This window comes from Peromyscus californicus, unplaced genomic scaffold (genome assembly GCF_007827085.1).
Source record: "Peromyscus californicus insignis strain IS unplaced genomic scaffold, ASM782708v3 Scaffold_11__1_contigs__length_118956290, whole genome shotgun sequence".
Taxonomy (NCBI): domain Eukaryota; kingdom Metazoa; phylum Chordata; class Mammalia; order Rodentia; family Cricetidae; genus Peromyscus; species Peromyscus californicus.
The window spans coordinates 17,208,754-17,221,039 of NW_026294402.1; the positions used below are offsets into that span (position 1 = coordinate 17,208,754).

Below are 12,286 nucleotides of genomic sequence, written 5' to 3' on the forward strand. Positions count from 1 at the left end.
GAACTCAGGACCCCTGGGAGAGCAGTCAGTGCTCTTAACCTCTGAGCCATCTCTCCAGCCCTGCTCATTTGTTTTGTTGTGTATTTATTTTATACAGATAGGCTGAAAATAAAAAAGGTTTATTTTATGCATATTTATTGTACCTGCGTATATGCCCGTTACATGCATGCCTGGTACCCAAGGAGATCAGAAGAGGAGAGCATCGTATCCCCTGGGATTGGAGTTACACATGGATTTTAACCACCATGTGGGTTCTGAGAATTGAACCCAGGTCCTCTGCAAGAGCAACAAGTGCTCTTAACCACTTAGTCATCTTCCAGCCTTGTTTATTTATTTAATTTTGAAACAGAGTCTTCCTGTGTAGCCTTGACTGTTGGTTGGTACTCTCTGTGTAACCCAGACTGGCTTCAGACTCAGCAATCCTCCTACCTCAGCTCCTGTATGGACCACCATGCTGGGCTTGGTTGCTTGCTCCTTCATAGTTTCTACATTTTTAAAACAATGACTATTCCGGGATGGTGACCATGGTGTAGATATGTAATCTTTATACTCAGAAGTATCACAGATTTAAGGGCACCCTGAGCCCAAGGTATAGCTCATTGATAGAATGCTTGCCCAGCACATACCACACGGCCATAGGTTCAGTTTCCAGTACCACACATAAGCAAATTTAAAGTTGGTGCTCAGTGTTAACCATGGTTAACGTTTTGGTATTTACCATTCCAGCTTCTTTGTGTGTGTGTGTGTGTGTGTGTGTGTGTTAATTAGAAGTTAAAATACCTGGGCTGTTGAGATGGTTCAGTGGGTAAAAGTTAACCACCTACCCTTTCAGTAAAATTTAGATACATTGATCTGTGCTTCCTCTGTGGAGTATTTCCCAGTTTCCTATGAATTTTGTCACTGCGTCCCTATTTGGGACACAGACTATAACTGCTTTTGCTTTCTTGAGGCAGGTTCTTTTTTAGTGCAGGATGGCTTGGAACTCAGTGATCCTCTTACCTCTACCTCCCAAGTGCTGGTATTACAGGTGTGTACCACACTACACTCAGCTATGCAGCTAGTTTTTCACACTTCAGAATTAATAGTTGCCCTGACAGTCTTGGAGTCACTACTGTATCAGGATAAGTTCCTTGAAGGGGCACAACTGAGCAAAGGGTGGGAGCATGTTTGGAACTTGCTTAACAGTGTCTAGTTGTCCCCGACAAGAGGTTCACTTGGGCACATGCCCTTGATCCCATCACCCAGGAGGTAGAGGCAGGTTGTTCTCTTGAGTTCTAGGCTAGTCTGGTCCACATAATGAGTTCCAGGACAGCCAGGGCTACGTAGTGAGACCCTGTGTCTAACCCCTCCCTCACAAAGGGGGGGGGTCTACTTGGTACACCCACCTATTGTGTCCAAGGGCCCCTGTCATTGCACAGGGGCCAGCAGCAAATTTTGTCATAGGCTGTGATCATCATGGCAGCCTTATTATGTGGACGGAACCCCCCTCCATTTTCTTTGAGGTGCTAGAGCGATGGAACCCCAGAGCTCCATATATGTTAGAGAAGTGCTCTGCCACTGAGCCAGTTCTAGACACTCCTAGCTGTGGGTACAGTTGTGTCTTAGTGAGCTGTGGATATAGTTGTGTCTTACTGATTGGGAACTTAGCCACCCTTCCACGATATCTCTCTGCAGGAGTACCTCAATAGCATCCTGCAGCATGCCAAGGACTTCAGGGAGTATCACAGATCAGTCACAGGCAAACTCCAGAAACTCACCAAGGCTGTGGCCACCTACCATGCAAATACCGAGCGGGAGCAGAAGAAAGAAAATGAGCGTATCGAGAAGGAGCGAATGCGGAGGCTTATGGTACACCCAGTTTTCTTGTTTTTGGTCACTTGTCGGCCCTGGGTATAGCAAATTCTGGATTATTCACCCAGGATTACACTTAGTTACTCTGTGGCTTGGCATAGAAGTAGAGCTGAAGGAAGAGCCACATGGACTTGGGAGGCAGAGGTCTGGGGCCTTCTGACTGTTAGGGCAGGGTAGCTCTGAGTTCTCTGGGCTCCATGAGAGCCATGGAAGGTACAATGAAATGAAGACTCTCCACCCAGATGAGTCCAACTCATGTTTCATCATGGTGGAGCTGCTAACTGGACAGATTTTTACCTGCTCTGGGGACACAGAGGGGAGCAGAACAATTCCTGTCTTCATGGGGCTCATGTTTGCCCTGGAAGGAACAAAACAGACATAATAGTACTGGGTAGAGACAGTTGAGGCAGGGCTAGGCTGGGCAGCTGTGAGACAGACTTGGAGCAGTTGAGGGGAGGGTCCAGTGCATAGTGCAGAGTGCTGTGGAGAAGAAGAAAAGAAAGAGTCCAAGGAAGAGAGGAGAGGGTCAAGGAAGCAGGACACACACACAAAGTACAGCCAGTCACCACTGGGGCCTAGAATCTCATGGGGAAGGAACAAGACACCGGCTCCAAGAACTTGCAAAGGTGGGTCATGTGGGGCTTGTAGGCCAACCCTGGCTAGCCTCCTTTGCATAGAGCAAGCTGGGCTTGAACTTGGATCCTCCTGCTGCTGCCTCCCAAGTGCTGGGATTATAAGTATGTTCCACCTTGTCCTGTTCCTGCTCTTGTTCTTTCATAAAAGGATATATAAAGGTCCAAGCTGAGATTTGTGGATATGGGCCTAGATCAGGTAGAGAGAAGGTAGATTGAGATTTGTGGCCATAGGGCCCAGATCAGATAAGAAGGTTGGGATTCGTGGTGTGTTTTTTGGACAGGGAGTCTAAAACTCATTTATGCCCTCCCTGAATGGTTCATGGCAGGAGCTGTATTGTCCGGCAGTTCCTTCCAAGTCCAGCATGGGGTAGGGACAGGGTGCAGCAGTAGTCATGAATGAGCTTCTGCAGTCCTGGGGGTGCACCCCACAGGCCTGTGTTCCATCCTGCCTTGGTTTTACAGGCTGAAGACGAGGAGGGCTACCGCAAGCTCATCGACCAGAAGAAGGACAAACGCCTGGCCTACCTCCTGCAGCAGACGGACGAGTATGTGGCCAACCTCACAGAGCTGGTGCGGCAGCACAAAGCTGCTCAGGTCGCCAAGGAGAAGAAGAAGAAAAAGAAAAAGAAGGTTTGCTGGGCCTGACTGAAACAGGCACCCCTTGTAATTGGCCTGGCTCTATGCTTAGTGGCCTGGGCCTATGAGGCCAGGCTGACCTTGTCTCTCTGTTTGCAGAAGGCAGAAAATGCTGAAGGACAGACACCTGCTATTGGACCAGATGGTGAGGTGAGAAGTTGGGCTTTCTTACAGAATTGCTGGTCAGCCCTGGGATATGCATCTCTTTGAAATCACATTTTGATTTCTTCAGTGGGGTGCTGGTGGTCTGGATTTCCTCCTTCCTTCTTGTGAGGGTGGGTTCTTAGGCTTTCATGTCGGGCACTTTACCCACCAGTTCATCTTGCTGGCCCAGGGCTGAACTTCCACTTTGGATTGTCTTGCTTCCACTTAGTCCTTTTTGTGTAATACTTCAAAGTTTTTTAAGTCAGGTGGTAGTACCGCACACCTTTAATCCAGCACTTGGGAGGCAGAGGCAGTTGGATCTCTTGAGTTTGAGGCCACCTTGGTCTACAGAGTGAGTCCCAGGACAGCCAGGGCCATACAAGAAACCCTGTCTTGAAAAACAAAACAAGTCTTTTTTTTTTAATTTTGTAGTTGATGATGATGATGATGATGATGATGATGATTATTATTATTATTTTGGTTTTTCAAGACAGGTTTCTCTGTGTAGCTTTGGAGCCTGTCCTGGAACTCACTCTGTAGACTAGGCTGGCTTTGAACTCACAGAGATCCACCTGCTTTTGCCTCCCAAGCGCTGGGATTAAAGGCGTGTGCCACCACCGCCCAATCAAAACAAATATTTTATAAAGATTACATTTATTTCCGTGTGTTTATGTACACACCTGCCCTCACATGTGCATCAGGCATTTTCTAGGCAGCTTGGACTGCAGGCATGTGCTGTTGCATTCAGGTGATGTCTTCATTTCTCGCCTTCTTCCTAAAATCATTAGTCTCACTCCTAACAGCCTTCATGGATTATATATTTGTCTAGATTTACCACACGCAGAACATATGTTCTGACTATTTGTCCAATACTGTTGGTAGGAATTCTGTTTGCCTAGACCTCAGCTTTTGTTTTCAGATCTTTGGTTGGGGAGTGTGTTTCCAAGTTTGTTTTTTTGACTCTCCTTGTGTCTTCTTGCTGATTTCTGCATTCACTAAGTTCATTCATGTGCTTAGTAGGTAGTTCCAGAAAGTCAGCAGACAGCATTGCTCATTTTGAGACAAGACATGCTATCCACACTGTTTCCATTTCCTAAAGGCAGGTAGTCTCATGCACCTGCTGTGTGTGTGTTGGGGGAGCGGGGGTGGCTATGGATCAAACCCATCGCCTTGTGCAGAGTAGGTAACTTGTCTACCAGTGAACTATATTCCAGCACTCAGTGCATTTGGAGAAAAAAGGAATATACAGTCGAGGGGGGAAAAAAAAGAGCCCAGAAGGTAGATTGGTGTCACCTGCCTCTGGCATGTGTGAGGTCAGAAGTGAAAGATCACCAGAAGTTCAAGGCCTTGGGCTATACAGTATCCTGTTTTACAAAAAGCAATTACAAAAATGTAATTGTGTGAATTACATTTGTGTGAATACAAGGTCAGTCACTCCCAGATGGAAGCCCTGCCTCAGAACAAGGCTGTTGCCTTCCCTGGGTGTTTTCTATGCAGGCCTCAGGCTCTCTGCTAGTTCCTGCCTGGCCAAATATCTTTTCAAGTCAGATCACATGCCCCTTGTTCTGTCTAAAGCCTCCTGAAAAGTTGCTGCTCCCCCTTATTTGAAAGGCATGTGTTTCGTGGAAAAACTCTCCAGGAAAGCACACTGATGATACATGCAGGCATGCAGGAAAGGTGCAAAGCTACACAGAGAAACCCTGTCTCGATAGAAGAAAAAAAAGAGAGAGACAGGGTTTCTCTGTGTAGCTTTGGAGCCTGTCCTGGAACTCACTCTGTAGACCAGGCGACCTCGATCTCACAGAGATCAGCCTGCCTCTCTCCCAAGCGCTGGGATTAAAGGAGTGCGCCACCCGGCTCTTTTAGGCATATTTAAGCATATAGCACAATTACAACTTATGCTGGTTATGATTAACTCAATCCTGCATACACAAAAAATCATGCATAAATCTCTTTGAGGAACAAAGTAAGCTAAATATAGATCAGATATGACTGCATCAAAACTATTTTTAAAGTCCATAAAGATAAAGTTCTATAGATTAACTGAGAAAAACAAATTTATTATAAGGACCTGGGAATGGGAGGGCCTGATGCTTTAGAAATTTTTAGCCACTACAGCACAAAAAGGTCACCAGGCTAGGAAGAATGTTCCAGCTTCTGTGCTGGTAAGAAGGTTTTTCATCCTTTTCCTTGAGGGGACAACCCTGTATGCTTAACATTCCAGGTTCCACTCCTGCAGTGGTTCTCAACCTTCTTTTTTTTTTTTGTTTTTTTGTTTTTTTTGGTTTTTTGAGACAGGGTTTCTCCTTGTAGTTTTGGTGCCTGTCTTGGATCTCACTCTGTAGACCAGACTGGCCTCGAAGTCACAGAGATCTGCCTGGCTCTGCCTCCCGAGTGCTTGGATTAAAGGCATGTACGACTGCTGCCTGGCGGTTCTCAACCTTCTTAATGCTGCAACCCTTTAGTACAGTTCTTCATGTTGTGGTGACCCTCAACCATAAAATTATTTTCATTGCTACTCCATAACCGTAATTTTGTGCTGTTATGTATCGTAATGTAAATATCTGTGTTTTCTGATGGGCTTAGGCGACCCCTGTGAAAGGTTCATTCGACCTTTAACGGAGACGTGATTCACAGGTTGAGAACTGCAGCTCTAGTACATGTTTGTGAGCACAAAGACCTTAGTGCCTCCTACAGTATTTTCCATTCCATGGGTGTTCAGGCAATTCTCTTTGAAGATATATTACAGGAATCTTTCAGACTGGTGGTGGTTCAACAGGTGGATCTCTGTGAGTTCAAGGCCAGCCTGGTCTACAGAGCGAATTCCAGAACAACCAAAAAAAGAACAAAACAACAAAAACAACGAAAAAAGAACCTTTTGTTTCACTGTGTTTATGTGTTTGGACTAGTGATGTCAGGCTAACTTCAGGTCATTTATTTCCTTCTCTCTATCTTTTTTTTGTTTGTTTTTTTGTTTCTTGTTTTCAGAGACAGGGTTTTTCTGTGTAACAGCCCAGCCTGTCCTAGAACTCTCTCTGTAGACCAGGCTGGCTTCGAACTAACTCACAGACCTGTCTGCCAATGTTTCTCGAGTGCTGGGATTAAAGGTGTATGCCGCTGTTGTCTGTTGGACATTTATCTCTTGAAGCTGTTAGAAATTTGTCTCACGGAACACTTCTGTATCATGTTCTTTTTTGGATTCTTTTGTTTTTTTCTATTTTATACATGTATGCCTGCGTGATTCTGTGTTTGCAGGTGTGTGTACATGTGTAGACTAAAAGGCAGCTTTGAGTCTCATCGTAAGAAGCTCTACCCATTTCCTTTGAGACAGGGTTTTTTATTGACCTAGAACTGAGCAGTTAGGATGGATTTGCTGGCCAGAAAGCCCCTGGGATCCTCCTGTGTGCCTCCCAGTGCTGGCATTATAAGTGTGCCATCTTGATTGCTTTCTACTGTGCATGCCAGGGCTCACTTGTGAGGCAAGCACTCTGCTGACATGCTTCCTCCCTGGTCCCCTTGTTTTCTTCTGTTGAGGCTTGGTCTCATCTAGCCCAGGCTGGCCATGAAATCTCTGGCCAAAGATGACCTGGAACTTCAGATCTTGTCTTCCACTCCAGAGTTATGGCATTGAGATATAGACCACTATATTACCCTTACCTTTTTTTTTTTTTTTTTTTAATTAGTCTTTTCAAGACAGGGTCTGAGTAACACTGGCTGGCCTGGATGAAACTCATGTAGACTTAAGCTAGCCTCAGACTAACAGAAATCTGCTTGATTTTGCCTAGTGAGTGCTGGGATTAAAGGTGTGGGCCACCATGCATGGCCCATCTTTTTTATTTTATTTTGTTTCTTTAGTTAGTATTTTTATTTCATGTGTATGAGTGTTTTACCTGTGTGCATATCTGTGTACCAAGTGCATGTCTGGTTCCCCAGAGGTCAAAAAAGATGTCATATTCCTGAGAACTGGAGTTATAGACAGTTGTGAGCTACCATGTGGGTGCTGGGAACTGAACCCAGGTCTTCTGTAAGAGCAACAGATGGTCTAAAGTGCTAAGCCATCTCTCTGGCCTCTGGCTTGCTCCCCCACTCTTCTTTTTAAGGTAGGGTCTTTCTATGTAGCCTGGGCTGTTCCTGAACTCTGTAGACCTGACTGGCCTCAGATTCACAGAGATCCAACTGCCTCTGCCTCCCAAGTGCTGGAATTATTATATGATAATAATAATGATCCCAGGATAATAATCCATGGGATCATTATGCCTGGTTTTTGTTTTGTTTTGTTTTGTTTTTTTTTTGGTTTTTCGAGACAGGGTTTCTCTGTGTAGCTTTGCGCCTTTCCTGGAACTCACTTGGTAGCCCAGGCTGACCTCGAACTCACAGAGATCCGCCTGGCTCTGCCTCCCGAGTACTGGGATTAAAGGCGTGCGCCACCACCGCCCGGCCTGGCTTTTGTTTTTAATGTAGATTCTTGTTATATAGTTCAGGCTGATCTTGAACTTATTGTGTAGCCAATGCTGGCCCTGAATTCAGACCTCCTGCCTTTCTCAGCCTCCCTAATGCTGGGATGACAGGCACACCCCATGCCCAACTCCACTATGTGTGTTTAGCTTTTTTTTTTTTTTAAACGATTTATTATGTATACAATGTTCTGCTTGCATGTGTCCCTGTAGGCCAGAAGAGGGCACCAGATCTCATTACAGATGGTTGTGAGCCACCATGTGGTTGCTGGGAATTGAACTCGGGACCTTTGGAAGAACAGCCAGTGATCTTAACCTCTGAGCCATCTCTCCAGCCTGTGTTTAGCTCCCCCCCCCCCTTTTTTTCCTTGGTTTCTTGAGACAGGGTTTCTTTGTTTAGCCCTGGCTATCCTGGAACTCGCTCTGTAGACCAGGCTGGCCCCAAACTCAGAGATCCAGCTGCCTCTGCCTCCTGCCAACCTGGTCTCTATAGAGTGAAGTTCTATGATAGCTATGACTACACAGAGAAACCCTGTCTCAAAAACAACAGGGGATGGAGAGATGGCTCAGTGGTTAAGAGCACTGACTGTTCTTCCAGAGGTCCTGAGTTCAATTCCCAGCAACCACATGATGGCTCTCAACCATCTGTAATGAGAATATGTATATATAATAAATAGCTAAAAAAAAAACAAAAGCAAAAAACCCAGAAGGTTAAAAATGCTGAGGTCTGATACTTTCTCTACCCTAATATTTGAATCAGAGTGCCCTAGGGTGAGTCTGAGTCTCAGTTACCTCAATTTTTTTTTTAACTTATTCTTTTGTGTTTGGGTATTTTGCTTGCATGTATGTATGTTTACTGTGTATGTGCCTGGTACTCCCAGAAGTACCCTAGAAGAGGGCATTAGATCCTCTGGAACTTGAATTAACAGCAGCCGTATGGGTGCTGGGAATTAAACCCAGGTCCTCTACAAGAGCAATCAGTGCTCTCAACTGCTGAACCATCTCTCCAGCCTCTTACCTCAATTTTTCACCCCCATACTACTGACTAAAAAGCATAAGTGAGGCTGGGAGCAAGCACCGAGTGACAGGGGCACCATGAACTTCAACCGAGGAAGCACCACAGTGCTGACTCAGCCGGATTCCCTGAAGCTCAGTTTTCCAAAGCCAGATTGCTGCCGTCCCCACATGGTCTAGAGTAAGTGGCTCTGTGCTTCAGGCAGTGTGACTCACACTTGTAATCTCTGTGCTCTGGAGGCTCAGGCAGGAGGCTGAAGCAGGCAGGTTGCCAGCCTGAGCTAGTAAGACCTTGTCTCAATAAAAATAAACACTACACCCCCCACGAAGTGGCTATGTGCTGTGATATGCCATCCCATATGCTTTTACAGTAATCTAAGAGAACATCTGAGCCGGCTAATGTTTTGTCAATATTACAGAAGCCAAGGTCATCTAAGAAAAGAGAACTCAGTGAGGAAATCTTTCCTAAGATTGTTCAGTGGGCAAGCCTGTGGGCCATTATCATCAGTGATGACTGATGTAGGAAAGCCAGCTCATTGTGGATGGTGCTACCCCTGGGCAGGCTGAGCAAACCATGGGGAGCAAGCAGTAAGCAGCATCCCTCCACAGTCTTTGCATCACTTGCTTTACCCAAGTTCCTGCCTAAGTTCCTGTCCTGATTCCCTCAGTGATGTGCAACCTGTGATAAACCTTTTCCCTCTCCAAGTCGCTTTTGGTTGTTAGCACAGCAATAGAAACCCTAAGACAACATCCCAAATAAAGTCCCTTGGAATGGCCATCTCTAGGAGAATAGCCACAGCAGATGGCTTCTTTGAGGCCAGCCTAAAGAAACAAGTATGCACTGCTCTGGCTTTCCTGAATGCTTGGGAGGAAGTGCTGGGATCAAGGGCATGTGTCATTGCCCACCTACTTTAACCTTTCTGAAGTCATCTGCTGTCTCTCCTCTTCTCCTGTTTTCTGATACTATGTATTCACGCTGGCTTCAATCTGGTGTCAGTCTCCCATCAGCTAGGATTTTAAGCCTTCTAAGTGGCCTCTTTTGGATCCCAGGATGGGAGTTGGGGAGCCTTGGGTCATGACAGTCACTTTCTTTCAGCCTCTGGATGAGACGAGCCAGATGAGCGACCTTCCTGTGAAGGTGATCCATGTAGAGAGTGGCAAGATCCTCACAGGCACAGATGCCCCAAAAGCTGGGCAGCTGGAAGCCTGGCTTGAGATGAACCCAGGGTGAGTTGGATGCCTCCTTCATGGGACTTGGCCGCTATGGTGATTAGTGCTTGTGTTTGGGGGCTGGGCCGGGCTCCAGGGAAAGGAAAGCTGCCCTTTGCAGGTCCTGCATCGAACCACTGCTGTTTTCCCAGGTATGAAGTGGCTCCCAGGTCCGACAGTGAAGAGAGCGGCTCCGAGGAGGAGGAGGAGGTGAGAAGCCGCTTGATCTCGCCTATTAGTGGGCCTTCCACTTGGTTTGTGCCCGTCAGCCTGTGGGCTGTGCCCTTCGTGCCCTGTGTGCTGGCCGGGCATGGTGTGGCAAGGGCAGCCGAGATCCCGGGCTTGGCTGAAAGTGGTGCTTCAGAGCTTCACTGACTTGTGGACTGTTTCCATTTAGGGCCGATGATCCAGTGTCAGTCATTTCCTCGGTTGTACTGGCCTCATTTCAAGCGCTCAGCATCACTTCTCTGAACACTCTGCTGCTTTTGTTCATTCTTTATCAGAGCTGTGACTTAATAGTCATGCGTGCGTGCCCCATATGTGCAGTAGCCACCCAGGGTTCTCCCGCTCATGCCTCTTGATGGCTCCTCCTGCCCTTGCACCCTGGGTTTGTGTTTCCCTCCCCTCCCCACAGCATTAGGTGGATGGTACGCCATCTACTCCAGCTTTTCCCTGTTGAATTGTGGTGTTAGAGGACTTGTGGTTCTATGTCCACTAGAGTCTTGAGGGCCACCTGTCTCCTTAAGAGTCTCTCCAGCTTTAGGTGTATATGTATATAACCTGTTTGTTTGTTTGTTTGTGATAGGGTTTTGCTATTTTGCACATTCTGGTTTGAAGCTCAGACACACATTCCTCCTGCCTTTCTGAATGCTAGAGTTATAGGTGTGCACTACCATGCCCAACAGAGAACTTTGTTCTAATTTTAACAGCTTCATTGAAGTCTAGTTTTGTAGTGAACACATGGGACTGTGGATCAGCCCCTCACACCAGTGTTAGAATGTCTTGGTCAACCAGAAAGCAACCCTTGAGCTGTCTTTCTATGATTGTCTTTCCTTCCCCACTTGCCCCAGGAAGCCCCAGAACTGGTTTTTTTTTTGTTTTTGTTTTTTTATTTCTTGTTTTATGAGCCTCCCTTTATAGCCCAGGCTAAGTTCAGAGTAACTGTCCTCTAGCTGCTGGGGTTACAGCAGTGCACCCTCACACCCAGCTCACCAATCTGCTTTCCATCTCTAGATTAGCCATTTGTGGACATGCTGCAAATGGAGTTGGAGCACCATTCATTGTATAGCATGTTACTGAGGTTCATCCATGTGTGGTGTGTACCAAGAACTTGTTCTTTTTATTACTGCGTTGTATTCCATTGTATTTTGGACCGCATTTTGTTTACCCATCCACTAATTGGTTGACACTTGTGTTTCCGTTTTTGCTATGATGAATAATGTTGTGAACATTTGCAAACATGTTTTGTGTGGACATATGTTTTCATTTTTCTTGGGTAGATTCCTAGGCGTGGAATTGCTGGGTCACGTGGTAAGTTTATGTTTACTTTCTAAGAGACTGCCAACTGTTCTCCAAAGTGGCTGTACCATTTCACGGGTTCTGGTTTCTTCATGTCCTCACCAACACTTGGTATTGTCTGTTCTTTTGCTTATGGCCATCTTAGTGGGTGTGTGGTGGTATCTCATTTGGTTTTGATTTGCATTACCCTAGTAAGTAGTGATGTTAAGCATCTTCATATGCACATGTGCTCCATCCATCCATCCATCTTCCTCAATGGAAGTCTGTTGAAGTCTTGCCTGGTTTTAATTGGCCTGCCATCCTAATGAGCAATCAGTTCTTATTTATTCTAGACACACGGTTCTGACCCAGTATATAATTTGCAAATATCTTCTAGTATGCTTGGTTTCTCACTCTCTTTTTCTGTGTACGTGTATATGAATATAGTGTGTGTGTGTGTGTTTTACTTGTGTCTGTGTCTGTATAGGCACACACATGCCACAGTGCCTGTGTAGAAGTCTGGACAACCTGAGGTGTCTGTCACCTTTATCTCTACCTTGAGACTGGGAATTCCTGTTTCCTGCTGTGTACCCCTGATGAGCTGGCCCACAAGCTTCCAGGGATTCCTCTGTCTCTGCCTCCCAACTCACCTTAGGAGCACTGGGATTAACAGACGTGCACTACTGCACCTGGCTCTGTGTGGATTCTGGGGATTGAATTTAGGTCTTCACACTTGTACACAAGTGCTTTACCCACCTGTCCCCCAGCCCCCAACGCTGTGTTTAATGGGTTTTAACTGCCTTCATCATCCTGCTCAGAGGTGAGGATTCCTGAATTCCCAATTTG

At 46.1% G+C, this 12,286-nt stretch overlaps 1 protein-coding gene across 1 annotated transcript in view; it reads left to right on the top strand.

The window, feature by feature from the left end:
* The window catches only part of Smarca4 (SWI/SNF related, matrix associated, actin dependent regulator of chromatin, subfamily a, member 4), a 93,141-nt gene that overhangs the window by 21,033 nt on the left and 59,822 nt on the right, over window positions 1-12,286 (top strand). Inside the window, 5 exon segments of the mRNA XM_052754267.1 lie at window positions 1,675-1,848; window positions 2,949-3,116; window positions 3,222-3,272; window positions 9,831-9,961; window positions 10,096-10,153. Of these exon segments, the coding sequence (XP_052610227.1) occupies window positions 1,675-1,848; window positions 2,949-3,116; window positions 3,222-3,272; window positions 9,831-9,961; window positions 10,096-10,153 (582 nt within the window).